Below are 26,619 nucleotides of genomic sequence, written 5' to 3'. Positions count from 1 at the left end.
GGCAGGTGTCTACCCCAAACCAATCACTATGACTAGAATGCCAGCCTCCCATTGGCTAATCCTGGGTCACATGCCTGGTTAGAGATTAGGAATGGGAAAGGCTGGTTCCCTCTAGGAAATAGAAGTGGGCTGCTAGGCCAGTAGTCCAACTCATGTCTCCTACATGCTGGGCCTCTCTGCTGTGGTGTGGAACATCTCAGGGAGGACTGAGGAGATGGGCCAGGTCTCCCCAAGGCTAGAGTTAGGTTAACAGGGCAGATGACTGCATACTGACTGTCTGGCCTGCCTTGGCCAGGGCCCCATCTCTCGTGGCTACAGCTACACTCTGCAGAAGAACAATGGTGAGAGCTGGGAGCTCCTGGATGGGGCTGGGAACAAGCTGACCGCCCCGGCCGTCTGCTTCATGATCCCACCCATGGACCCCGAGGCCCTGGCCCTGGCTGACAGGTATGCAGACTGAAGGAGGGACCAGGCCCCCATACATAGCATCAGGACCATGAGCATCCCTGACCTGTCCAGCAACTCTGGCCTTCAACTGGAGGCTTTGGCTCCTGTCCCCACCCCTCTGCTTAAATCTCACACAGCTGCTGCTGCCACCATGGGCACTGCTGTTGATTCAAAGGATTTAGGTACAGCTGTCTGGTTGTGCCTGGGCTTAAAGAACTTTGCATCTGTGGGACCAAGTTCGGTTCTTGGTGCAAGTAGGCACCTGAGAACTTTTTTTGTTTAAGATTTATTTATTTTTATTGGAAAGTCAGATTTACAGAGAGAAGGTGAGACAGAGAAAGATCGTTCATCTGCTGGTTCACTCCCCAAGTAGCTGCAATGACTGCAGTTGAGCTGATCCAAAGCCAGAAGCCAGGAGCTGCTTCTGGGTCTCCCACGTGGATGCGGGGTCCCAAGACTTTGGGCTGTTCTCTGCTGCTTTCCCAGCCCAAAAGCAGGGAGCTGGTTGGGAAGTGGAACAACAGGGACACAGACTGGCACCCATATGCAAGGCGGGGACTTTTAGCCACTACCTGAATACTCTTGAGAAATGAGTGAATGGTGCAGGAAAATGCCTTCCTTTATGTGTCTTAGTATGTACTTATTATGTACTGTTGCCTCAGAGCTAACACCTTGGTGGGGAACAGCAACAAGCTGAGCTGATAGTTCATTGTGGGTAGCCTGCCTGCTCTCCAGCAAGGAGAGGCAGTTCTGGCCTCATTGGGGGTGGAGCTTCTGACACCAAGAGCAGAGAAAGCCAGCGAGGTCGCAGTAGGCCTTGGCCATCCATATCACACCTCCAACTTTACCGGGCAACCTGCCGAGGTTCTTGGCTCCTTTGGGATGTTGACTCGGCAGGGTCCGAGTCTCACCTCTGTGGGCAGAGGGAAATGGCAGTGAGCTGCATCCGGGCCCAGCTCGCTCGTATTCTCGTTCTCTCAGCCTGGGCAGCCAGTACCGGAGTGTGCGGCAGAAGGCGGCTGGGACCAAACACGCACTGCAGCAGCGGCACGAAGTGCTGAAGGCAGAGAACCCTGGAGGTGGGTGCTGGGGGCCCATGGAGGAAGAGCTGCATCTGGCATCTTTGGATGGGAGAACAAGGGCCGGGCACTGGAGGGACAGGGGAGGCAGCCCACCCAGTGGTCCCCTCTGGCCTCCTGTGCCCCTCAATGTCACACCCCTCCCAAGCCTCATTGGGACCTGTGTCCTTCCCTGGCAGATGCCTCGGACCTGCAGGGGCGGCAGCTGCTAGCCGGCTTGGACAAGGTGGCCCGTGACCTGGAGCGGCAGGAGAAGGCCATCACGGGCATCTTGCGGCCACCGCTGGAGCAGGGCCGGGCTGTGCAGGACAGCGCCGAGCGGGCCAAGGAGCTCAAGGTCCTGCCAAGCTGGGGCACGGGTTGTGCTTGACTCCCTGGGGTCCCTGGTCACCTTCTGTCTGACCCATGTGATCTTGGGATGGTCTCTGCAGGTGCTTGGTCCAAGTAGCCAGGCTGTGTAACCAGATCCTGAGCTAGTACAGCAGGCACATTCCTATCCCACCAAGATCAGGCCTTTGAGAAGGTGTCCCTCAGACACATGCCTAGGTGGCAGCTGGCAAACCTCTAGCAGCACCTACCCAGGACCTGGCCTCTGGCATGTAGCAGCAATGATGTGGCCACTGTGACTGGAGTAGCATCACACCAGCACAGTGAGCCAGGCAGCACTGGGCTCTGGGGCTCCAGCATGTCACGGAAGCCCTTAGCTGGCCCCTGCTGTGGAAAACAAAGTGGCATATATGTAGCCCTGGTAGGTGCCCAATACCCTTCACCTGCTGTTTCCAAGCATGACTTCCTGTGGCCTCCATGGGAGACATTACTGCTCCTATTCTGTGACAGAGCCTGCTGCAGCCCCTGGGTATCCAGGGTCCCATGGGAGGCTCCCGGCCTGACCCTGCCACTCCCTTTCCTGAGCTGCTCAAAGTTGCAGTGCCCCCAACCTGAGAACGGGGAGTGTGATGTCTGCCTGTGGGGTCACCCCAGCAATGCGGAACATCAGGCATGCCAGCCAAGACAAGCCAGCTGCACAAGGCTTCCCTGAGTGCTGACTCACATTGCACATCGCAGCACTGGTACCCTGAAACATGGGGCTGCTGAGCTGCAGCTGACCTGATGGGTTCTGGTCCCCACAGGGCATTACCGAGCAGATGCAGCGTATCGAGCCTGAGAAGACACGCAGCATGGCTGAGTGTGAAGCTTTCATCCAGGCCCTCCCAGGCAGTGGCACCACACCCCTGCTGAGGACCCGGGTGGAGGACACCAACCGGAAATATGAGCGCCTGGTGCAGCTGCTGGACTCGGCCCAGGAGAAGTGGGTGATGGGTGGGCAGTGGAGAGGTCAGGTTAGGGTGGGAGGGGCCCAGCAGTACCTCCTGACTCCCTACCGGTGTTCATCCTCAGGGTCATGGTGGCCAATCGCCTGGAGCAGAGCCTGCAGCAGGGTCTGGAGCTGCTGGCCACGCAGGAGGAGCGGCTCAGCCAGGAGGACACAGTGCCTGAGAGTGGCCCCATCCTCGACAGCAAACGGCAGGAGCTGGTGGTGAGTGTGGGGTATTCTGAGCTGAGCTTGGCCCCAGCATGGCGAGACACCCCCAGCAGCCAGTCTTGGGATTCTTAGCTGTTGCCGTAGCTGGTGGACACTGCTAGGACTGTGTGTTCAGGGCAGGTTCATGTGCCAGTTTGAAAACTGAGTGCATGGACACCAAGGGCTTCCAGCAGTGTCTCTTGTGGGCCTGAAACCCAGAGGTAAGTGAACTGGCCCTGAGGAGCAGCTGTCTCCCACCCCTGGCCTCTTTAGCTAAGGCAGGCCCATATTCATGCGGTCTCCCCACTCTGCTCAAGGCCTAACAGGTGTCATACCAGCCCAGGATGCATGCTGCTGGCTGTGTGGTTTATAAATCAGTTTTCAGGGTGCTTGTAATGAGACAAAGGCAGAGGCCCAGTCCTCCCTCCTCCAAAAAGTGACCCCTTCCCAGCGCAGTGGCCCAGACACTTCAGTGGTACCACTTGGCTCCTACAAGCTCTGGCCACAGCGCTGCTGTCTGCCCTGCTCCACAGGCCCTGGCCTCTGAACTGCCAGCCCAGGAGGCCCTGCTGGGTGAGGTGCAGCAGAACCTACAGGAGGCCAAGCAGTGCGCCAGCTCCCTGGCCAGCCGCTTCCAGGAGCACTGCCCAGACCTGGAGCGCCAGGAGGCTGAAGTGCACAAGCTGGGCCAGCGCTTTGACAACCTGCGCCAGCAGGTGGAGAGCAGGTGAGGCGCGCCACTGCACTGGGACCCACTGAGGCCACTGAACGTTAAGGATCAAATTCCATTTTAGAATTTGGTTATGTGTGAAGTTAGAAACTCGAAGTTTGTGGCTCCAAGACCAGCATTTGTTTCCCAAGGTAAATAACTGTTACTACTTGTGTGTCCTTTCAAGAGTGACATAAGCCGAGTACAGGCAGCGGCAATGCCTGATAGCACAGCACACTGGGCTGTGTCATCAGGCATCTTTCGTCAGTGAGCACTACTGCCTCTTCTTTCCTAAGTCTCTGTAAACTTTTTCCCCTTTCTTTCTTAAATGCTTGGTAGACCTCACTATCTGGGCCTGAGCTTTTGTTATTGTGTGTTTTTTTCTTTCTTAAACAACATGCAGCTTCAGTGCTGAACTATTCTGACCACTTCAATTTTATTTGAAAGGCAGAGTGACACAGAAGGAGCAGTTAAAGAGATCTTCCATCTGCTGATCCTCTCCTCAAATGGCCACTGACGTGCGAGGCTGGTCTGGGCTGAAGTCAGAAGCCTAGAATTCTGTTGGGGTTTTGCATACCATGGGTGGCAGGAGCCCACGCTGTCGGGTCATCTACTTTCCCAGGTGTGCTGGCAGGGAACTTTGCTCTAATGTGGGATGCCAGTGGCTTAACCCGCTGTGCTACAATACCATCCCAGGTCAACTCTTCTTTTAAAGATTTATTTATATTGAAAGTCAGATATATATAGAGGAGGAGAGACAGAGAGGAAGATTGTCCCTCCACTGACTCACTCCCCAGGTGGCTGCAACGATGAGAGCTGAGCTGACCCTAAGCCAGGAGCCCAGAGCTTCTTTCAGATCTCCCACACGGGCGCAGGGTCACAAGGCTTTGGGCCATCCTTCACGGCCTCCCAGGCCACAGGTAGGGAGCTGGAAGGGAAGCAAAGCTGCCAGGAATAGAACTGGTGTATTCAAGGCAAGGACTTGTAGCAGCTAGACTACTGCACCAGGCCTCCAGGTCAGCTCTTCTATCATTGCAGTTTGTGTCTCTGTCCATTTCAGCTAAGCTGATGACTTGATTGGTACTGTACCTGCTTGTGTGTTTTTTTTCAAAGATTTATTTTTATTGAGGGCCAGCGCAATAGCCTAGTGGCTGCAGTTCTCGCTTTACATGTGCTGGGATCCTGTATGGGCTCTGGTTTGTGTCCTGGCTGCTCCACTTTCCCTCTGGCTCCCTGCTTGTGGCTTAGGAAAACAGTGGAAGACAGCCTGAAGCTTTGAGACCCCGTGCCCATGTGGAAGGCCCAGAGGAGGGTCTTGGCTTCAGATCGGCTCAGCTCTGGCCATTGTAAACATTTAGGGAGTAAACCAGCAGAAGGAAGACCCTTTTCTCGGTCTTTCCTTCTGTTAATATGCCTTTCCAATAAAAAGTCTAAAAAAAATTTATTTACTTTTCCTGGAAAATCAGATTTACAGAGAGGAAAGACAGAAAGACCCTCCATCCACTGGCTTACTCCCAAAGTGGTGACCACAACAGCTGGAGCTGAGCCAATCTGAAGCCAAGAGTTTCTTCCAGATCTCTCACATGGGCACAGGGTTCCAAGGCTTTGGGGCATCCTCTGCTGCTCCTCAAGGGCATTAGCGGGGAGCTGGGAGCAAGTGGAGCAGCCGCGACATGAACTGGTGTCCTTAGGGGATGCTGATTTACAGGCTGGTTACCCCGTTGACCCACTGCACTGACCCTGGTACTGTGCCTTTGAACGCCCACAGGATTTGAAGTTATGCCCTCTTGATTCCTGAAGCAGCATCTTCTTTAACCCTCAGCTTATTTCAGAGGGCCAACTTTTTCTGGTTTTCCTCTCCTGTTTCCTACTCAGTTGACAGGTTCTTTACTGCTCATTTCCTTCTGCTTAGTGCCAGGTTCACATTTCTCCCTTAAGGTGAGGCTTAGACTTATGCGTTCACATTTTCTCTTTTCTGATGTAAGCCTGTGATACTGTGTAGTTTCTCGGTACTGCCTCCAGTGAGTTCACAGGAGTTGGTGACATCCGCTGTGGGCTCTGCTCTGGCCGTGCTGGAACGTCCAGGCAGCTTGCAGCAGGAACCCTGTTCTCACCCTCCACCCAGCTTGCAGTGAGCTCCCTGCCCTGACTGGTGAGGGCTTAGCTTTTTTCTAATTGCAGCCCACTGCCACCCCTGTGCCTCTCTGCAGGGTCCAGAGCCTACAGGGAGCCCAGGCTGCCTATGACGAGTTCCATCGCGGCTACAACCACGTGCTCCACTTCCTGAACAGTATCCCCTGTTATGAGCCTCAGGAGACAGACAGCCTGAGCCAGATGGAGACCAAATTGAAGAACCAGAAGGTGAGCGAGCTGCTGCTTCCAGAGGCCAGCAGCCCCCTGCTGGGGAGGAAGGCCTGTCAGCACCATCTTCCTGGCCCTCAGCAGCCCAGCCGAGTCCCGCACCTTGATAGCAGCATAGGAGGTGTCCTTTGTCCCCCAACTCTAGCATTCTCCTGCCCCCCTCAGTTCCAAGCAGTGCCCTGGGGCCAGAGACCAGCCCCTTGGGAACCCACAAGCCGAGGTACAAATCTCAGTGCAGGAGTCAGGATGCTGTTGGGTTGCTCACATCCTACCTGAGTCCCAGCTTCCGTACAGCTTCCTGCTAACACACAGGATGGGAGGCAGCGGCTGAGGGCTCAGCTACTTGAATCCCTGCTACCCACGTGATGCAGTGAAAACGAGATGAGATCATCTGAGGTATCAGATCAGCAGCTGGTGTTTCAAAGCACTCAATGAACGTTTGTTGTTTCCTGGCCCTCTCTCCCGAGTCCTGGCACTGCCTTTAGTGATGAGCAGGTGTATTCAAGGAAGTCTCCTGGGACTGCAGGGCTTTGGAATTGAAGAATTCCTGTTGTTTTACAGAACCTGTTAGATGAGATTGCAAGCAGGGAACAGGAAGTACAGAAGGTCTATGCCGCTTCACAGCAGTACCAGCAAGCTGTAAAGGTGAGCGCCACCAGCTTCTGTCCAGAGGACACAGGGAGCCAGACCCAGGAGCTTCATCCTTCCCTCCATATCCCCCAGGACTTATCGTCCTCAGGCATTCCTGGGGGACATGTAGACTGACAGGGCCTGCTGGGCAATAGTGTGGTGCCAGCACTGAGCATCCTCAAGGTGCCTCTGGGCACAGCTAACTTTGGGGGCCAGACTACAGACAAGGCAGGATGAACACCTGTGTGAAACACGGACTGCAGGTGCCTGCACAAGGTGGAGGGGACCAAGCGGTAGTTGCATGTATGCTGTCCGGTGATGTGGCTGCATACTGTGGTTCTCTCGGTGGTTCTTCCCTCCTGCCTGTCGTCTAGGACACAGCAGTAAGAAAGGGCTTGCAGCGCCTGGCCAGAGCCAGCCCAGGTCAGTAAGAGGGGACATACATACATCTCAGTCGCTCTTATGTGCCCCTGCTGCATCTCTCTCTTTCTCCCAGGACTATGAGCTAGAAACAGAGAAGCTCAGGTCCCTCTTGGACCTGGAGAATGGGAGGAACAGCCACGTGAGCAAGAGGGCCAGGCTCCAGTCTCCTGCTGCCAAAGTGAAGGAAGAGGTGAGCTCAGTGCCAGGCCTTCCAGAGAGGAGGCAGAGAGCAGCACGGGGCCCGCACGATGGGTGAAAGCCCGGATGCACCCTCCTGGGCTGCAGCTGTGGTGCTAGTTTGCACCTGGCTCCCCTGTGGGCACACAGGTCAGCTCCTCAGCCACACAGTGGAAAGGCTTACAGAGGTCAAGGCCTACTCAGGGCCAGTGGCTTGGGGGCTGCAACCTAGATCCTGTGACCCCGAATCTGACTCGCTCTCTGCCAGTCATACAACCTCCTCATCCCTCCCCCAATTTTGTAAAAACCATGCCCAAGCACTAGCACCGTCCTGCTCAGCCTACTGACTGCATGTTGGCTGGTTTCTCCACAGGAAGCAGCTCTGGCGGCCAAGTTCACTGAAGTTAATGCTGTCAACAGACAGAGGCTGCAGAATCTGGAGTTTGCACTCCATCTCCTGAGACAGGTAAGTGATCTCACAAAGAAATTGACCAGAAATAACTCTCACAGCTGTCTCAGAGGAATAACTTAGGAAGTGATGGGCAGTTCCGTACTCCCATTCCTGAGTGGTGCTAACACTCATACTGACACGAGGATGGTTAACTTACACGTTCAGTACAGCAAACATTTGCTGAATGCCTCTGAGCACCCATAATGTACATGATGGTGCTGTCACAGCAAGAAACTGAAAGCAAAAGGATGTCTCCTGCAGTGTGAGTGAGACACGAGGGCCTATCCCTCACTGTGGCAAACAGCTGCTGCAAGCCGGCAAAGCTGCCCTCTTCAAGGAAGAAGCCTTGGGTGCAGGATCAGAGCCAGGAGGCTGTGGTCTCGCACCCCTCCTCCTGCAGTTGTAAAGCAGTAGTAATCCCAGAGGACATATGAACCAGCACCGAGAGTCCCTTGGGCACCAGTAGACAAGCAGTCTGACCTACTCTCAGGTGACTCAGGCCCCCGTAGGACCAGGTGTAGACAGGTCTGGCATGTCCTGTAGCGGTGGGTCTGGGCTCTGACCATGCCTGGTTCTCTCTCTCACAGCAGCCAGAAGCCGAAGTGACCCACAAGACCCTGCAGGGCAGCGAGCCAGGATCTGGTGTGGAGGAGACATGGAAGGTGAAGAAGGAATTGGATGAAGAGATGGAGCGGAGGCAGCAGCTGGAGAATGAGGTCAGAAGCGCCCAGGAGGAGATCTGGAGCCTGCGGCATCAGCAGCCCCAGGAGTCGGTGGTGAGGAAGGAGGTGCTCAGGAAGGTGCCAGACCCTGCACTGGAGCAGAGCTTCCAGCGACTACAGCAGACCCTGGCTGAGGAGCAGCACAAGAACCAGCTGCTGCAGGAAGAGCTGGAGGCACTGCAGCTGCGGTTGCGGGCACTTGAGCAGGAGGCCAGTGGCGGGGGGCAGGAATATGTGGTCAAGGAGGTCCTGCGCATCGAACCCGATGGGGCCCAGGCCGATGAGGTCCTACGTCTGCGGGAGGAGCTGGAGGCACTGAGGCGGCAGAAGGGTGCCCGCGAGGCGGAGGTGCTGCTCCTGCAGCAGCGTGTGGCCACCCTGGCTGAGGAGAAGAGCCGGCCACAGGAGAAGGTCATCGAGAAGGAGGTGGTGAAGCTCCAGAATGACCCCCAGCTCGAGGCCGAGTACCGGCAGCTGCAAGAGGACCGCCAGCGGGAGGGTGCACTCAGGGAGAGGCAGGAGGAGGAGCTGAGCTTCCTGCAGGACAAGCTCAAGAGGCTCGAGAAAGAGCGTGCCATGGCTGAGGGCAAGATCACTGTCAAGGAGGTGCTCAAGGTGGAGAAGGATGTGGCAGCAGAGAGGGAGCTCAGTGAGCTGACCCGCCAGTACGAGGATGAGGCTGCCAAAGCACGTGCGGGTCAGCGCGAGAAGACCGAGCTGCTACGCAAGATATGGGCCTTAGAGGAGGAGAACGCCAAAGTGGTGGTGCAGGAGAAGGTGCGGGAGATTGTACGGCCAGACCCCAAGGCCGAGAGTGAGGTGGCCAACCTCCGCTTAGAACTCGTGGAGCAGGAGCGCAAGTACAGGGGCGCCGAGGAGCAGCTGCAGAGCTACCAGAGCGAGCTGGAGGCACTCAGGCGGCGGGGACCCCAGGTGGAGGTCAAGGAGGTGACCAAGGAGGTCATCAAGTACAAGACGGACCCAGAGATGGAGAAGGAGCTGCAGCGGCTCAGGGAGGAGATCGTGGACAAGACCAGACTCATTGAGCGCTGTGACTTGGAGATCTACCAGCTCAAGCAGGAGATCCAGTCCCTGAAAGACTCCAAACCCCAAGTGCAGACTAAAGAGGTGGTCCAGGAGATCCTGCAGCTCCAGGAAGACCCGCAAACCAAAGAGGAAGTAGAATCGCTGAGGGCCAAGCTGTCAGAAGAACAGAAGAAGCAGGTGGATCTGGAGAGGGAGCGAGCGTCCCAAGAAGAGAAGGTCAGGCAGAAGGAAGAGGAGCTGTCGCAGGTGAAGGAAAGGGTGGTGCAGCAAGAGGTGGTTCAGTACGAGGAGGAGCCGGGCCTGCGTGCTGAGGTGAGCGCCTTCACACAGAGCATCGACACCGAGCTCCGGCAGATTGACAAGCTGCGCACTGAACTGCGGCGGCTGCAACAGCGCCGTGGGGAGCTCGAGCAGCAGCTGCAGGAGCTGGAGCGCGAGCGACAGGCACGCAGGGAGGCCGAGCGGGAGGCGCAGCACCTGCAGCAGAGGTTGGCCGAGCTGGAGCAGGAAGCGGCCGAAGCCCGTGAGATGGTGACCCGCAAGCAGAAGGTGGTGCTGCAGCCGGACCCCCAGCAGGCCCGGGAGCATGCCATGCTCACTGTGCAGCTGGAGGAGGAGCGGCACCGGCGGCAGCTGCTGGAGGGTGAGCTCGAGACCCTGCGGAGGAAGCTGGCCACCCTGGAGAAGGCAGAGGTCAAGGAGAAGGTTGTCCTCTCTGAGAGTGTCCAGGTGGAGAAGGGCGACACAGAGCAGGAAATTCAGAAGCTCCGGAGCAGCCTGGAAGAGGAGAGCCGGAACAAGAGGGAGCTGGATGCTGAGGTTAGTCGGCTGGAAGCCAAGCTGTCAGAGCTGGAGTTCTGCAACTCCAAGTCATCCAAGGAGCTTGACTTCCTCAGAGAGGAAAACCACAAGCTACAGCTAGAGCGGCAGAACCTGCAGCTCGAGACTCGAAGGTTGCAGTCGGAGATAGAAATGGCTGCGACAGACACCCGAGACCTGCGCAGTACGCCTGTGCCGGACTCTGGGAGCAACCTCAACTCCAGGCTGTGGTCCCTCGAGAGAGAACTGGACGACCTCAAGAGGATCTCCAAGGACAAAGATGTCGAGATTGACGAGCTGCAGAAGCGCCTGGGCTCCGTGGCTGTGAAGAGGGAGCAGAGAGAGAACCATCTACGGCGCTCCATCGTCGTCATTGACCCTGACACAGGCCGGGAGCTGTCCCCAGAGGAAGCCCACCGCGCTGGGCTCATCGACTGGAACATGTTTGTGAAACTCAGAAGCCAGGAGTGTGACTGGGAGGAGATCTCCGTGAAAGGTCCCAACGGAGAGTCCTCGGAGATCCACGACAGGAAGTCTGGCAACAAGTTCTCCATTGACGAGGCCCTGAAGGACGGCCGGCTGAGCCCTGCTCAGTATGAGCGGTACGTCAACAAGGAGATGTCCATTCAGGAGCTGGCAGTCTTAGTGTCTGGGAAGAAGTAAGGGCTGCCTTCCTGGAGGCCAGAGGGCATCTTCCTCCTGCCCGGTGATGTTCCACACGTCGCCTTCTCCCTGGCTTCTAGTCTGTGCACCAACTTAAGACAGGCAACTCCCAATTCGGCTGTCATTCCACCTGCCAGAGTAATTCACTCTGACCCAAGGCACTCATGATCCCAAGGCCTTTGCTCCTCCCTTCTTTTACTGTAGATTCCCTGGGACGCCTGGAAACCAACCATCTGAAAACCACCAGTGCACATGGTCATTGCCAACGGGCCTGCTCCGGGCAGCCCAGCCAGACACAGAACTCCCTCCAGCAGCCTTTGGTTTTGTCGAGGACCAGACGCTGAGAACTGCCTGCCTGTGCACATAATCTTCCAGCTTTCTGGCTGAGAATTCAGCCTGCTCCTAATATGCAGCCGGGCTTTGTTCCAGAAAAGGAGCATGGAACGTAGAACAGCGTGGATGTCAACTGTCGGCCAGACTGTCCCAGGAAAACACAGCATCAGTGACTGAAATGAAAATGTCTGGATAGTGGACCATGTTGCAGTTAGCCCTAGTTTCAGTGCCTTACTAGTCTTGCTTATTATCTCACTGGCATAGCTGACAGTTGATTACTCACCAAATGAGTTTCTGGTTCTTGGTGTCTCACATGTTATGTAAGAAAATGGCAGGTAATAGGGAACTTTATTTATAGCATGAAAATAAAAACCTGGTGGCTTGATTCTTAACTTCACAGCATGCAAATATTTTTTTTTCCTTTTGCTTATTTTCTTGAGGCCTATTCTCCAAACTTCCCTCTTGTGGCTAAAATGGATAGTCTACATATCCCAGCCCCTACAGAAGAATTACATACAGAGTAAAGGAAGAAAACTGGGTTGGAAACTTTGAAACAATTTATTGAGTTGCTTTATACAAGATTAACAATTTTCACACCACCCTGAACACCAACATGGTGGCCACACAAAAAGCCACAGCCCCTCTCACACCTAAGCAACGGCCGCGCCCACTACGTGCTCAGAGACCTTTGCTGCTCACAAGAAACCAAACCCCTGCAGCCCCCAGGCCCTGAGCCTACTCTGCCCAACCCTCCGCTGCAGCCGGGCCTGCAGATCTGCCTTACCATGGCTGTGTAAGTCATTCACTCTTTCATCATCACAAATAAAGCATAAACAAGAAAAAGAAATCTCAAACTCCCCATCAAAGAAACATTTCCCTGAGGCAAGAGGCATCACTAGATTCCTAAAAGGAGGGTTTCCTGCTCCAGCTGCACGCTCAGTGGTACATGGGAGGAGGGAGCACCAGCAGGGAAGGGAGGGGGCTGGGCTGCTACCCGGGGGTCTCGGGCAGAGCGCCCACTGCTCAGCCTTCTCTGACGGCCTCTGCTCTGCTCTGAGCTCAGCGACACAAATCTCTTCTTTGGCTCTTTTGCTACTATCTAAGACTATCCCGTAAACAAACTGGGAATCCAAGTTGCAAAAAAACACATAATAAAGGGATCAGGAGTCCATGTAGCCCAATGTGAAACACAGATTGATTCTATGTAAAAGGATCAGAGCAGAGGCCGGGAGGGCTGAGAGACCATGCTCCCAGAAGGCAGCAGGCTGCAGATCTGTCGGAACCGAGTCACTGAGCATCACACAGGTATACATGTGCTGCTGCTGTGGACTCTCCATGTGTCAAGCTACTTAGCTGTGGCAGTCATGTCAGAGTCATCGTGTGGCACAGAGTTCACAGGACAGGCCAAGGCCTTCCAAATCCTTGTGAAACAGCCACTGGCCGAGCGTGACCCGGGAGTGCTATCGACACTGTCCCAGCCTGACTCGGATCTGCTCTCCACACTCGTCTGTGTCACTCTAAGAAACAGCCCACGGCCCGGACAGTCCAAGACTTCAAGGTTTGTTTGCATACGGCAGACCCTGGCAGAGGCCTTTTCCTGCAGCTCTGCCTGAGACTGGCTTCTCAGAGTGAGACAAAGCGGAATGTCTGTCGGTGATGCGGAACCCCTTGTATCCTTGGCCTTAGAGAGGCCCTGAGTCCACCCACGTGAACTCTGGAAAAACAAAACAAGAGCCCTGCTCAACTGACTTGGGGTTGTGGACCCAGATGACTTACAAGTCAGGACAGCATTATGATGAGCAGCCGTAAAAAACTCAAAACCGGGTGTGTCTTCAATACAGACACATCTTTTAATTAAAAAGGTCTTCATATCAGATCCACTCAGAGGGCTGAACAGATGTGCACTGTCAAATCCTGCCCCACCACAAAGGCACTGGAATTACGTCTTCCTATAATATGATGTGTAAAGAACTGCCCCAGTCCATCCAATGCATTTAATTGTAATGATGAAAACTGAGTCCAAAATAGGTGTCTTTAAAAATCCTATTACAATAGTTGAATATACAAAGGTCATTTCTCTCTAAAGAGCTTCATTGTCAAGTTCAGAGGAGACACTGGCCCCTCACAATGGCCAGGTATTACATGTCCTCAGTATTTCGTAGAGACCAGGTAGGTCTCCCAGTTGTGGCTGATGCCAGGAGTCCCTGACCACTAGGTGCTGGGAGGCACTGGGACCAAACGCCAGGGGTTCAGGTGGATTTAAACCACACCTCTGCGGCCGGTATTGTAAACACGTGCTCCCCAACACCGCCAAGCCTGGGACACGCCCCTGCTCAGAGCTGCCCTCTGACAACCATCAGGTAATAAAGCTGCAAGGCCCCAAGCACCATGGTCATTAAGTGCTCCCTCGGTTGAAGGCACCTCAGAAGTGCCAAGAAATGCTCCACTTAGGACTCACGCCTGCTCCTGAAGAAAACCAATCGGCAGAAAGTACAGTGGCTCCATCACTGGAGACCTACACAGTTGGCTTCCACCCAGCCCCGAGTTAGTCAGGCCTTTCCTCAGAAGCAGTCATAATTTTCGTGGTACTCCAGGGCCCTTCCCATGAAGCTGAGAAGTATCTGGAAAATAAGAGAAACGGAATAGTCAGAGAATGGGAGCCCCCAATTCCCTCATGGCAGCAGTAATGAAAGCTCAGAAGGATCATCTCACCACCAAACATTCATGAGCGCAGAACATTCAAAGGTTCAAGTAAGGCAGAAAGCTACATGTGCACACCACTTGCAGCAGTCCGCGACATGCATGGACACAGGTGCTGTGCAGGCGGGTGGCCCCCGCGCATGGCTCAGAGTGGCTATCGCCACACAGCCCATGTCACTTACAAGCCTGTGGCTGCCTGTGCTTTGCCAGGGGAAGGCCTGATGACCGCTCAAGGTAGCAATAATCATTCCTCTATCTTTGGTTGCAGCAGGAACAAATTCAAAGGCACTGGCATTTTGAGACCACACGGGGAAGAGAGGCAAGCCAAGCAGACACAAGTCACAGCTGACATACTGAAATGCAGGCAGCTGGGCCCTTGTGGCCCTCCCATGACCCTACAACCTGCAGTCTAGCTGAGGGGAGAAGGTCCACTTGAACTGAGCAGCTCTTTCAGCAGAGTTGCCTTCCCACTAACCTTTTACTATCCCTAAGGAAAGAGAGAAAAATGCATAAAATTACATCTTCTTCTTTTCTTCAGCTGAAAATCCCACAGACCACTCTGTTGTCAGTGGCTTTTCTACCGCTTTGCAAGAGTAACTTTTCCCGGCACAGAGGCAGGTAATATCTCAGAGCTTCCACTCTCGCCTCATTCTCCCAACTCCAACGGCAGCTCCAGACAGAAGCCACCACAGCTCACTGCTCTTCAGGACAAATGGCTGACTATGGACAAAGGTGGGGTCTCTCAAAGATGCACTGCCATGGTGGAGGTTTCTCAGTCCATCATCAACCCCAGCAGGCTCCTCACAGCTAAAGCTATATCTACTTCAGCCTCATGAGCTACAGTGAATCAGAAGGCCTACTGGGACACAGCCCCCAAGTCATGTTTGCAGCAGATCTGGGATAGTGAAAGAACACTCGATAATCAACTCCACAAGATGCAACTAAGAATCAAGAATCCAGGACAAGACAAACCCACTTGTATAGAGGTAGGGTGTCCACATGCTGTTTCCCCCACCTCCACATACCCTCCGGTCAAGCCACAGTAGCTGCCACCTTAGTCTTGGGCTTCCAAGCCTCTACTTCCATCAGTTTACTCATCCAGACTTACACTACTCTCTGGGACCCTCGCTGCCACCAGAAGTCAGCTGTCCTTCCAAAAAACCCTCTCTCTTTGAGGGGAAAGTAACTTGAGAGAACCTCTTCCAACACCAACAAAGCCCAGCAAACTTGATGTGCCAGCAAGCCCTCAAGGAGATGTAAGGAAGGAGAGGAGAGGGGGAGCTAAGTGGAAGAGTGCCTCTGCCTAGCACTCAGGCCCCACAGCCTTCTCCGTGATCAACCAGGCAAGATCTGATTAGGCAGCAGTTCTGAGCACGCACCAAGGGAAATCTCAAAGTGGTAGAACCCTGTGTCATTCTGAGCACCCACAGAGCCAGAGCTTCAAAGGACACACTGAAACACCAACACAGCCAAACAGAAGGCAACAACACTGAACTCTTCAGCAGATGAGCAGCTACGGGTGGAGTAGGGAAAAGCAGAGGGTGCACGTGGCACACTGCCCATCTGGCGATTACCTGGCAGAGTCTGCGGGATATGGGTGGACACGGCAGCGTGTGGGAGAGGCGCTGCGTGGGGCGGGCTGGGGTGCAAGCCAGCCAGAAGACCTGAGAAGACGGGAGGGAGAAAAGAACAAGACACACACATTGAAGACGGGACAGAAAAGCTGCTCTGGCAGTCAGGAGCCACAGATGACCTGTGGGATGTGTCTAGGCTCCACACCCGAGGGGAGGGGGCTCAGCACAGTTCCCAGAGAGGTTCCCTTATCACACACCAGGCACATATACAGCAACCATAGTATACAACACCACAGGGACCGGAGGACACAGTCTAGAGGTTCCCCAGGTGAGAGAGAGCAGAGATACGTACTGGGGCTGAGGCCATGATGAAATGTGCCCGGGGCAGGGCCTGTGACAATGGCATCCTTGGAGACCCCTGCTCTGGCAGAAGAGTCAGCGCTGAAGGATAGCACGTGGAGAGGAAATGGGACAGGGGCTATAATTCCCAGTGAGTTCGAGTTCATGGCCCCAGGCAGCTTCGGGTTGCTGGACTTGTAGGATGAAGACAGCAGGTTTAGGGGAGAGGAGCTGGTCAGCAGCACAGCCCCACTTGTTCCTTTCTGGGAAAGAAACATCACACAGTCAGAACTCTCATCACGCTCACAGGAAGCTGACAAAGGCAGCCTGAGGTCACCCGGGATGGGGACATGTGCATGGCCAAGGTCTGCACCAGCATCCTCCTCCTCTGTAGCCCAGGGAGGATGGTCTCTACAGAGTGACAAGCAGTGGCTTCCGGGGTCCACACTCTACTTTTTATAAGCCTTTGCGAAGAAATGGAAAATGCACACATCAACATCCAAAGTCCATATACATAGGTACATGTGTGTATGTGTGCGCACTTACAGCCATAATACATACATACAAGGACAGGACCTTCAAAAGTTCATGAGCAACATGTATGAAAAAACTATGCAGGGACTTAAAATTTTTTGCAACAAAATAAACACATTTAAATCCCATTTTCCACCAATGTTGGAAGTACCACCTTACAGTACTAATTATGTATTTATTGATCTTTGTATTTAATAAACAGGAAAAAAAATGTGGTGGTAAGGAAGTGACGTCTCTTTAAACAGACCTTTCTGCAGTGTTTCCACAACTACAGCTGAGGGTGTACTAGGAACAGCTCATCTTTCTCGTTTGCCCAACCTGTGTCCAAATGTCTTGGAGTGTTTCAAGCCTCAGGACTCCTCACTGCTGGCCTGAAGCAAGCCACCTTTCACTCCTGCTTTGCAAAGCTCTGCGAGAGCTGCTCAGAAGACATGGGTAATTACCATCTGCCACTGACAATACCTCCACTCCCTCATCTGGAAAAATGGGCAGGTCAGAGGCCACAAAGGCAAATCCTGTGACTCATGGTGCACCCAAAGGGCCCAGCTTCCCTGCAGGCCCAGTGCTGATCAGTCCTGCCACTCATTGGCACCCCTACAAAGAAATTCACAACACCCTGGGCTTTTTGTCACCAGGAAAGGGAAGCCCTAAGCTCACCATTCCCACCTGGCCTTCGGTTTGGGACCGCCTTCTCCACCCAGGGCAAGTGGGCTGAGCTGGGCTGCCAGGATACTCACTGGCAAGGAGGTAGATGATGCCACACTACTAACCACAGCTGGCTTCAGGGAGGAGGTCAGTAACTTCGCCACTCCCTGGGTCCCACCTCCAGCATCTCCGTTTGGACCACCAGGAGGAGCCACCAGAGTCAGTTTCTGGGAAACAGGTGGTTTCTTCACTGTAGAGCTTGGCATGGGCCGGCTGGCAGGCTGTCCTGTGGAGGGAGGCTGTGAGCCAGGCAGCAAGGGCCTGGGAGGAGAACTTTGAACTGGGACTCCTCCAGAGGAAGAGCTTCCAGAAGAAACCCCATGCTTGGAGACAGAGCCTGCAAAGGGGCTATTCTTGTATACTGGCCCTGCAGGGCTGGCTGCATGCTGCTTGGCTGGATGGCTCAGGGCAGTGGAGGAGGTGGCTGGGGTCTTCTGAGAGCTGCTACCAGTAGGTGGTGTGCCTCCTGATGAGGTTGGTGTAGGGGAATGGAAGCCCTGACCTTTGGCCGCTGTCTTCACCAGCTGCAGGAGGGAACGATGACACTGTGGAGAGGAGGCCTTTGGGCCTTGGAGCTTATTTACAAACGGGACTGGGGTGAAGTTTTTCTGCTGCTGGGTACCTGCATGAAAGACTTTGACTTGGGGGCCAGGCACGGCCGTTGTCTGGGGTCCGTGCGACGTCCGTGGCAAGCTGTGGTGCTTTGCTTTGGACTGGTGAGCTTCTGGCAGGCCCTTGCTGAGGGGAGCCTGGCAGGATAGCTCTTTGTAGCCAGAACTCTCATTTTTTTTCTCCTGAGAGGACTGCCCAAGTGCCAGAGCCTGTTCAGCCAGAAAATTGAGGGGTGACTGCAGAGAGTTAGTGGGCTGGGGGACAGAAGGATTGGGCTTTGCAAAGTTCCTTTTCTCCTCTGTGCATGAAACACTTCCAGCTTTTTCTACAGGTGCTTTGGAGGGTACAGGTAGTGTGAATTCAGAGCTTCCTGCTGCTCTATTCAACACAGCCAGCTCCTTGGACACAGATTCCACTGTGGAGGCTGGATTACGGCCCACATCTTCATCCACTGAGTTGTCCAAACTGACAGGAGCAGGGTTAACAAGGTTGCCAGATAGCTGAGACGGGAGCTCTCTGCTTGTGGCCCCAAGGCTTAGGCCCCCGCCTTGGTGTTCTGAGGGCAAAGCTATGGAGCTGCCCATCTGTCCAGATGGAACAGAAACTTTTTTATCAGGCTTAGCAGAGAAGTCCTAGAAGAAAACAGAAGCAATGATGTTGAGAAGTTTCTAAAGCTGCCAACATTCATCTGTTGTCAGGATAACTGAGATGCCAAGAACTGGGCGGTCCTGTGTCACCACAAGTAAGTATGGCAGATAGCAGGAGCCTGCCTGTCTTTTCTTTTAGGTATTCTTTATTTTCATGAATTTGAGAGGCAGAATGACAGAGGGAGAGACAAAAACAAATCTTCCATTCACTGTTTCACTTCCTAAATGCCCTCCACAGCAAGAAATCAAAACTTCATCCAGGTCTCCCACATAGCAGCAGGTGCCCAACATCACAGCCATCATCACCTGCCTCCCAACATGCTTGAAAAGGAAGCTGGGTTGGAAATGGAGCAAAAGGAACGCAAAGTGACATTCCAGTATGGGATGTTACTGTCACAAGTGGTGGCTTCGTCCTCTACTACAATGCCTGCCCCTGCCTTCTGTTTAAATGCTGCAGCTTTAGCACCCTCTGGTGCAAATCCAGCCGACCAGGCCAGATTCATCCCCAGCAAGAGGACACACACACACATACACATGGGGACTTTTCTCCTGTGTTCTTCCAAGACAGTACGATTCATGCAAACACACACCCTAGTTATTGGCAGTCACACAATCTTAGATAGCGCCTACCCATAATCAGGTCTAGGCATAGCGCAAGAATGACTCACAATTGGTGTTCTTTTTATCCTTGATTTTCCCAGCACCCGTCTCCTCAGCTTGGGTTCCAACAGACAGGGTCCATCTTGGAGCCAATGCTGTGACACAGAGGACTAACCTTCCACCTGCTGGCATCCCAGAAGGGTGCCAGTTTGAGTTCGCTTCTAATCCCGTTCCCTGCTAATGCTCCTGGGAAAGCAGTGGAAGACAGTTCAAATACTTGGGCTCAAGAAGCACCTAGCTTCAGACTAGCCCAGCTCTAGCTGCTGCGGCCATTTGGGGAAACCTCTTTATCCCTCACTCTGTGTTCTCTGCCTTTCAAATACACAAATAAATCCTACAAAAAAAAAAAAAAAAAAAAAAGAGGGGGGGCACCCTAACGCAGTGTCTTACACATCACAGGTGTTCAAACATAGAAGGGATTTGCACACATTCTCACAGGCGGTTTAAATATGGTGAAGGGCACTGGTAAAGAGCATCTGTTCCAACAGCTCAGACAGCATCAGGCTCTATTCTACACTCATTGTACTTCCTCCATTTCTGCTAGCAAGGTCAACAAAGTTGCCTTTCCTTTCTGTTGTTACTCAAGGCTGCACCACTGGCTAGGAGCCATCTCCTCCTCTAAAGACCACCCCCACCTTCACATCTGCACAGACGTGTCCCAATCTAACAATGAAGGGGCTTGCCACTCCTTAGAGGACACTTACCAAGCCCTCCCTTAACCCAAAACAGTCTCTGCACTGTGCCAAGTGGGGGCAGTTCTGTAGAAGTGCCCCTCTCAGGCCTCTGCCCAGGGGTAATTTCAAGAGTATCATCCGGAACCGCTGCTCCCAGACCCACAAAGCTCAGCAAGCTGCCATGGTCACTGCAGAATTTCCAGAGTTTAGATGCAGAGAGATGAATACAGCTGGTACATGTCCTGTGCAGGCTGACTCACCTTCACCTTGACTTTCGAAGGGGCCATTACTTTCTTCTTGGCCCTGTCCGAAGGAATGGACACAGAGAAGGTTTAGCAGATACCCAGAGAAGTTGATACAATGACAGCAACCCTGAAGAGCCAAGACAGAGATACTCACAGGATTGAAGTCAGATGCCCATGGCCTCGTCGGCTCTCCTTAAACAGAGTCCTGAAAGACAAAGAACACTGGGCATTTGCATACGGCCCTACCTAGACACCTGGGTACCCAGTGGCTGCTCCTTGTTCAGTGTCAGTTCACAAATGAACTGATTTTCTGCTGAGCAGAAGAAAAAACCCAGAAGTCTGGGCTTACCATGAAAAGTTATGGCTCTGACTGAGACTTCGCATGGTGAGATTGCTCATAAAGACAGCAGCAGTTTCCTTACCGCCTAGTATCATCCCTCCTAAGAATTACAAGTGCAGTGATACACATGTGTTTTTCCAGACAAACTAAAGTTTTCCTTATAAAATCCAAACTATATGGAGGGAAAAGCAATCCCAAAGGTTCTGTAATCTGTCCAAACCACAGCTCAGTCAGGCCTAGTCAGCTGGCTGAGCCCTCCTATCCTGCAGTATACACTTCACTCATGGAAAGTGCCATCAACAAAAGGAGCCCGAGATGCAAACTTAGCACCAATCGGCACCCAGCCCTGCTACTCACACATGAGAAAGAGGACTAAGATGAATCCACCTTGTAGGCCATAACAGAAAATGCACACTGATAGGAAGTCAGCTCTGAACTGAAGAGGGACAAAGAATGACAAAGACAAAATCCCACCTGTGATCGCCCTTCAAAGCTCCTGATGTCCTCGTCATCCAGGTGAGGCCAGCACTGGGTTGACTAGACAACAACTCCCCGAGGACACACCCCACTCGCCTGGCACAAAAGCCATGATGCTCATCCACTTCTCTACTTGCACGTCAGCCCTACCTGGTCACAACAGTTCTCACCTGGCCTGCATCCAGCCTTTGGGCCAGAGTGGCTTCACCTCGGCATCGAGAAAGGCCTTCACACAGTCCTCCCATGCCTGGGCCTTGGTCCTGTCCAGCTCATGGCTCTCCAGCTTCATCTTCACCACTTGGCAAAGCAGTTCCCTGAGAAAATGGCAAAAATCAGTCTTCCCACCCATCTCCAGACGCTGCTCTAGGATTTCAATCATGCGCATTCAGCAGCCCAAATGAAAACAAAGGACCCTGACTTTCCTCAGACTCTAGCCCCACACACCTGATTTCTGAACACACCTGATTTCATCATTCCACTGGAATTTCTTCCGGGGTCCCATTATCCTTCTGCCCCCCTTTTCTTCATCATCATCTTCATCGGAACAAATCCGTTCTCTCTGTTCTTTGTCCTTTTCCTCTTCCAACATCCTGCAAGGGCAAACAGAATTAAACAGGAGCCTAAGGACTTCTTGCCACCACCTCCTCCACACCTGAAATAACTGGGACTTGCCAGACCAAAGGGGGAAATGCTGCAAAGGGCCAAAGGGTTCACCTGAAAATGGAAGTGAACACGGGGAGGTGTCGAGAAGAGGGGACTTAGGACAACAGTGTGCACGGGCACAAAGGAAGACACTCACTTCGCGACCTTTGCTTGCGTGTGCGCCTGGCATTCATCCTGGTACTTGGCCATCTGTTCTGGCATTGCTCGGCTGATAGCTTCCTTGAGCTTCTGCAGAGGTTCCTTCAGACGTCCCCCCTGCAGACAGGGGACACATGCATACTTTTTTTTTTTTTAAGATTTATTCATTTTATTACAGACAGATATACACAGAGGAGGAGAGACAGAGAGGAAGATCTTCCGTCCGATGTTTTCACTCCCCAAGTGAGCCGCAACGGCCAGTGTGCGCCGATCCGATGCTGGGAACCTGGAACCTCTTCCGGGTCTCCCACGCGGGTGCAGTGTCCCAATGCATTGGGCCGTCCTCAACTGCTTCCCCAGGCCACAAGCAGGGAGCTGGATGGGAAGTGGAGCTGCCGGGATTAGAACCGGCGCCCATATGGGATCCCGGGGCTTCCAAGGCGAGGACTTTAGCCGCTAGGCCACGCCGCCGGGCCCGACATGCATACTTTTGACACACATACAGGGCACTATGGATGGGGCAGTGCAGATATGCTACCCATGAAGGAGACTCGGCCACCCCAGCTCACTCCACAGCCACCCACGTACCTGTTCGTAGAGGTGAAGTTTCCGAGCGCGCTTGACCAGAGCGTCCTTACTGCAGGGCAGGAATGAGGCGAGATAGGCATACACCCCAGAGCGGACCTGGCTACTCAGCTCGCGGGCCTGCACCTCTATGCTAAAAAATAGAACGGAGCCACCACTGGCCTGCAGTTTCCTGCTGCCTCTCTCTTTACAAGCTCACACATCAGAAATGGAAAGCTAGCAGCTGAAGCCCCTGAAGCTTTATCTGTGGGCCACACATCCTAACTGGGCAGCCACAGCAACAGGACCTGGCTAGGTAAAGCAGGTCAAGGCTCTCAGGCCAGGGACAGGACCAAGTCAGAGAGGTCAGGAGAACAGCCCAAGAAGACATGCTTTGAAGTGCCAAATTTCATCAATGCAGCAAGCACAAAAATACTCAAAGTGGAAAGTAACCAGTAGTTTGGGTTAAGAGGAAACACTTTCTGAAAGTGTTTTTCTCAGTTCTCACTGTCCATAGTTACAAGGTCAGGGAAATCCTTATTACCTCCTATCCACTCCTCTCCCCTGCCCGTTTCCCCATCTAGATAAGCAGAACATTCCTTTTCAATGCCTTGAGTTCACCACATTTGGCTTGCTCAGGAAGCTTCCATGTTGGCAAACCTCTTGTCCACAATGGCCCCTGGGTGCTCTCTGTAGCCCATCTTTCCTGACCCAATTGCTCATCCAAATGCTGGCCAGGGAAGGTCATTTGTTGGACATGCTACAACATTCCCAAGTCTCAACAACCCTTCTTACACTCATACGATCCTCAGGGCTGAGCAACCAGCTCCCCTTGTTATGTCCAGTAGTCCTGCTACTGGAGGCTAGACACACGGACCCGGCTTAGACTTTTTACAGATTTTTGCTTCTTAATCCAATGCATACTATGCAAGGCCCTAGATTTGGAAGGAATTCTACAGGACAATGTGCACAGGCACTGGGAGAAGTGAGACTAAGAGGATTACGGTCCCTAACGCAGAGTAGGCCCAAGCCCACCACAGTGTCACTCATTCTTCTAGCTTCTCAAACACGGAAGCAATCACCTGGCTCTCTCCTCAACTCACAGTTGCCAGGAAGTCCTCTTCCAACAAGCCCTGACTGTGAGATAAAGCGTCCTAATAAGACTGCTATCTGACACTAGAAAGGTTGAAAACAAATACCGAGTGTGTCCATTTGGGTTCCTTAATACAAAAGCAACAACAAGAGAACTATACAGCCCAGATCTTCTTTTATTTTATTAGTGGCCTGTGTGGATGGACTTCAGTGGGACTGCCCGGTCCTGGGCCTGCTCAGCCCAGGTCTGGTTACAGCAGGTACAAATAAACAAAAGATACTCACTCCAACAGGATGCCATTAATATCCTGGGTGAAGAACTTCTGTCTGCTCTCTCCCTCAGCAGCTCTGGCAGCCTGGTTCACGGCAGACAGAACAACTGTTAGTGTTTGCTCCCCACAGACTTATACCTACCGTAGGTACAAAAGTCACACTCCAAGACTATCACCTTCTCAATTCTCCCATAGTTGCAAGCTCACGTTCACCTGTGATCAACTCTTTTTCCAAATGCTGCTACAGCATCTGTGTACTGTCTGTTCTTCCCAGGACTTAAAGTCAGGTAAGAGGAAATTACCCAGGCCTGAAGAAATTAAGATACATCTGGTCAGAGGGCAGTTTAGCCAGCTCTCTACTCCTCATGCCCATTCTCTATTATAAACAACTCTGGGAGATTATATTTCCAACTATCTACAGCTGAAAAGCAATTTAAAGAACCTCACAACCCTCTCAATCATCAGAGTAAGAGTAATGTATAGCCTCAGCATTTAAGATATTATAATTCTTTGAAAACCCATAATCTGCTTAAAGTATATCACAAACATTCCACCGGCTGGCCCATTAGGATGACTAACAGATGACACAACTTGACCACTCAGGCTTCTGTTTTCCAATGAGAACCCATTTCATAACCTAAAGAACAAGTTTGGAGGCTCCTCAGCAACCACAACAGGTTCCAAGACAACAAGAGCAGAGGTCTGAAAGTCAGACCTAGGGCTTCTCAGACTTGGCTGCACATGAGCGCTCCCCTACTCCAGACCAATTCTTCTACAAGCTCTAGGAACTCTAAAGGGCAGAGAGGTTAGAAAACCCCTGGCCTGAACATAGGAGCTGCTGGTCTGAAAGACTTTGGTGAAACAAAATTTGTGAAAACCAGACTTGATTCATAGCAATGGGCAACAAGGTGACAGAAGGAGACAGAAATCCTGACCCACTCCTCCATGCACACACAGTTCACCCCAGCCCCTCCTTCCTCTCATCACATCTCCCAGTCCTTCCTTCTGTCTCTACCACCAGTAGCTCCTTTACTGGAGGACACCCAGGATTCTCTCTGGAACTCACTTCTTACAGTAACTTCTTTCCCCACAGGCTTCAAAGTAATGCATGCTCATGCAGGGCCCTCAACTCGAAAGCTGGGCCTAATCCTTTCCCAGTGACTTCTAAGTCATTTCCAATTACTTCTGTTATTACCTGCCCCTTGAAAAGCAAACTCAATTGTCCCAGAACCAGGCCAACCACATTCTGCATGGCTTCTTCAGCTCTCCCACTTCTAATAACCACACTCCCAACTTCTTCACAAGTCTGCCCATTCCTATCCTTAGAACTCTTCAATGGCTCATTCCCAGCCTAGAAGCAAACCCACACGGTCAACCAGGATGTGGGCCTAGCCATCCACTCAGCTTCCATCTCCTATCTCATTCTGGGATAACCCCACCATTTAACTACTCTCAGCCTCAGCTCTGAGCTCTACACTATCTTCCCCACTAGGCCAGCCAAGCTGGTTCTCATACCCTCTTCCTGCAAAGTATGTTTGACTTCCCCAACTCTGTGTGTCCAGCTATCTGATCAAACATCATAGAATTTATTTCACACTGTTCCACCCTATGGTCTGGTCCATTACTCAAACATCTATTGGTCAGATCATTTTATAAGACATTCATGGAAGAACTGAATCTGAGTCATCAACATGCCTTCCACAACTGCCTATCACATCACAGGAACCTAACGAACGTCAACTGACTTAACAAAGAGATGAAAAAAGCTAGAGACATTAACTATAAGAACCATTACCAAGTGGCAAAGCTTCACACCAATCAAAAAGAACCCTGAGATGATACACAAACCTCAACCTTCTGAAGGTCACTGGTTAGAGAACAATCCAAAGGCCTGAGACAAAGGGAGTGAAATAGGTAACAGGAGAGAGAAACGGCATCACTCTCAACCCAGCCATGTGCAGTTCTCTTAGCCTTTCAGAAGCATTTGGAACGCTGTCCTGGTAATTATCGGAACTAAGAGAGCAGTTTGGGAAAATAAAACTGTGGCTTTATTTTGTTTAGGCTCACAGTGCTAGTTACAGGATTCTAGCACCACACATGAATTTAATCTCACTGCGTGAACCTATGGTGAAAATGCCCCACAAATTATCAGACATCGGTCACTGAACTTTTGAATCAAACTGCATTTTGAGATACTGGTCGTTTCTCCAATACTTCAGATGCTCCCAGCCTTACAAACTTCAAAACCATTTTCTGAAGGCGTTTGAGTTGCACAGACTGTATCTCTGAAGGTTTGGTTTTAGAAAGATAATTAGCCAAAGGCTACACTTACTAAAAAAAAATTTTTTTTTAGGATTTATTTATTTTTATTGGAAAGGCAGGTATACAGAGAGGAGGAGAGACAGACAGGAAGATCTTCCATCCGATGGGTCACTCCCCAAGTGACTGCAATCGCTGGAGCTGAGCCAATCCAAAGCCAGGAGCCCGGAGCAACTTCTGGGTCTCCCACACGGGTGCAGGGTCCCAAGGATTTGAGTTGTCCTCAACTGCTTTCCCAGTCCACAAGCAGGTAGGGGAGCTGGATGGGAAGCAGGGCTACTGGGATTAAACTGGCACCCATATGGGATCCTGGCACGTGCAAGGCAAGGACTTTAACCACGCTGGGCCCAAAGGCTGCACTTTTAAGTAAACTTAATTAAAAGAGCAATTGCATATGTATCTGATAAGTCTTCCAGAAACAAGTGAAGTCCTTCACCCTAAGAGACATTCTTGCTCCAGGAGTTGTATAAATTAATCAATCACAAATTAACTGGGAAATGAAGTTAAGTCAAACACCTTGATCGTGCTGACTTCACAGGAGGTCCAACAGTCTAGTAAGCCATTTCATTTTATTTATTACAAGAAAATTGTGTGGCCTTTCTGCACCAGCTCAAAATTGTATATACAATACCTGTTTTAGCTGACTAGTAGAAGATCTAGCATGATCTCTTAACTTTTACA

General features: G+C 52.3%; 2 protein-coding genes across 4 annotated transcripts in view; one reads left to right on the top strand and one right to left on the bottom strand.

Annotated features, from left to right (window-relative positions):
* PPL (periplakin) overlaps positions 1-11,768 on the top strand; it is a 32,809-nt gene extending 21,041 nt beyond the window's left edge. Inside the window, exons 12-22 of the mRNA XM_004586728.4 lie at positions 296-447; positions 1,429-1,526; positions 1,706-1,863; positions 2,657-2,835; positions 2,925-3,063; positions 3,582-3,775; positions 5,968-6,118; positions 6,680-6,763; positions 7,245-7,361; positions 7,722-7,814; positions 8,387-11,768. Coding sequence (XP_004586785.2) covers positions 296-447; positions 1,429-1,526; positions 1,706-1,863; positions 2,657-2,835; positions 2,925-3,063; positions 3,582-3,775; positions 5,968-6,118; positions 6,680-6,763; positions 7,245-7,361; positions 7,722-7,814; positions 8,387-11,050 — 4,029 coding nt within the window. The 3' untranslated portion in view covers positions 11,051-11,768. The remainder of the gene's footprint in view (positions 1-295; positions 448-1,428; positions 1,527-1,705; positions 1,864-2,656; positions 2,836-2,924; positions 3,064-3,581; positions 3,776-5,967; positions 6,119-6,679; positions 6,764-7,244; positions 7,362-7,721; positions 7,815-8,386) is intronic.
* A 154-nt stretch (positions 11,769-11,922) lies between these two features.
* The window catches only part of UBN1 (ubinuclein 1), a 30,084-nt gene continuing 15,387 nt past the window's right edge, over positions 11,923-26,619 (bottom strand). Inside the window, exons 8-18 of one of the 3 annotated variants that reach the window (XM_058680583.1) lie at positions 23,633-23,703; positions 22,280-22,409; positions 21,690-21,808; positions 21,352-21,480; positions 21,061-21,204; positions 20,228-20,278; positions 20,089-20,131; positions 17,301-18,479; positions 16,010-16,259; positions 15,658-15,747; positions 11,923-14,004 (exon numbers count right to left, since the gene is read on the bottom strand). In XM_058680583.1, coding sequence (XP_058536566.1) covers positions 13,955-14,004; positions 15,658-15,747; positions 16,010-16,259; positions 17,301-18,479; positions 20,089-20,131; positions 20,228-20,278; positions 21,061-21,204; positions 21,352-21,480; positions 21,690-21,808; positions 22,280-22,409; positions 23,633-23,703 — 2,256 coding nt within the window. In that variant the 3' untranslated portion in view covers positions 11,923-13,954. Of the gene's footprint in view, positions 14,005-15,657; positions 15,748-16,009; positions 16,260-17,267; positions 18,480-20,088; positions 20,132-20,227; positions 20,279-21,060; positions 21,205-21,351; positions 21,481-21,689; positions 21,809-22,279; positions 22,410-23,632; positions 23,704-26,619 lie in introns of all 3 variants that reach the window. The other 2 variants (XM_004586726.2, XM_004586727.2) reach the window with 2 other exon arrangements.

The sequence above is a fragment of the Ochotona princeps genome, chromosome 24 (genome assembly GCF_030435755.1).
Source record: "Ochotona princeps isolate mOchPri1 chromosome 24, mOchPri1.hap1, whole genome shotgun sequence".
Classification (NCBI taxonomy): Eukaryota; Metazoa; Chordata; class Mammalia; order Lagomorpha; family Ochotonidae; genus Ochotona; species Ochotona princeps.
Note: the sequence above shows the minus strand (reverse complement) of the source record. Positions and strands in the feature narration are given on the sequence as shown.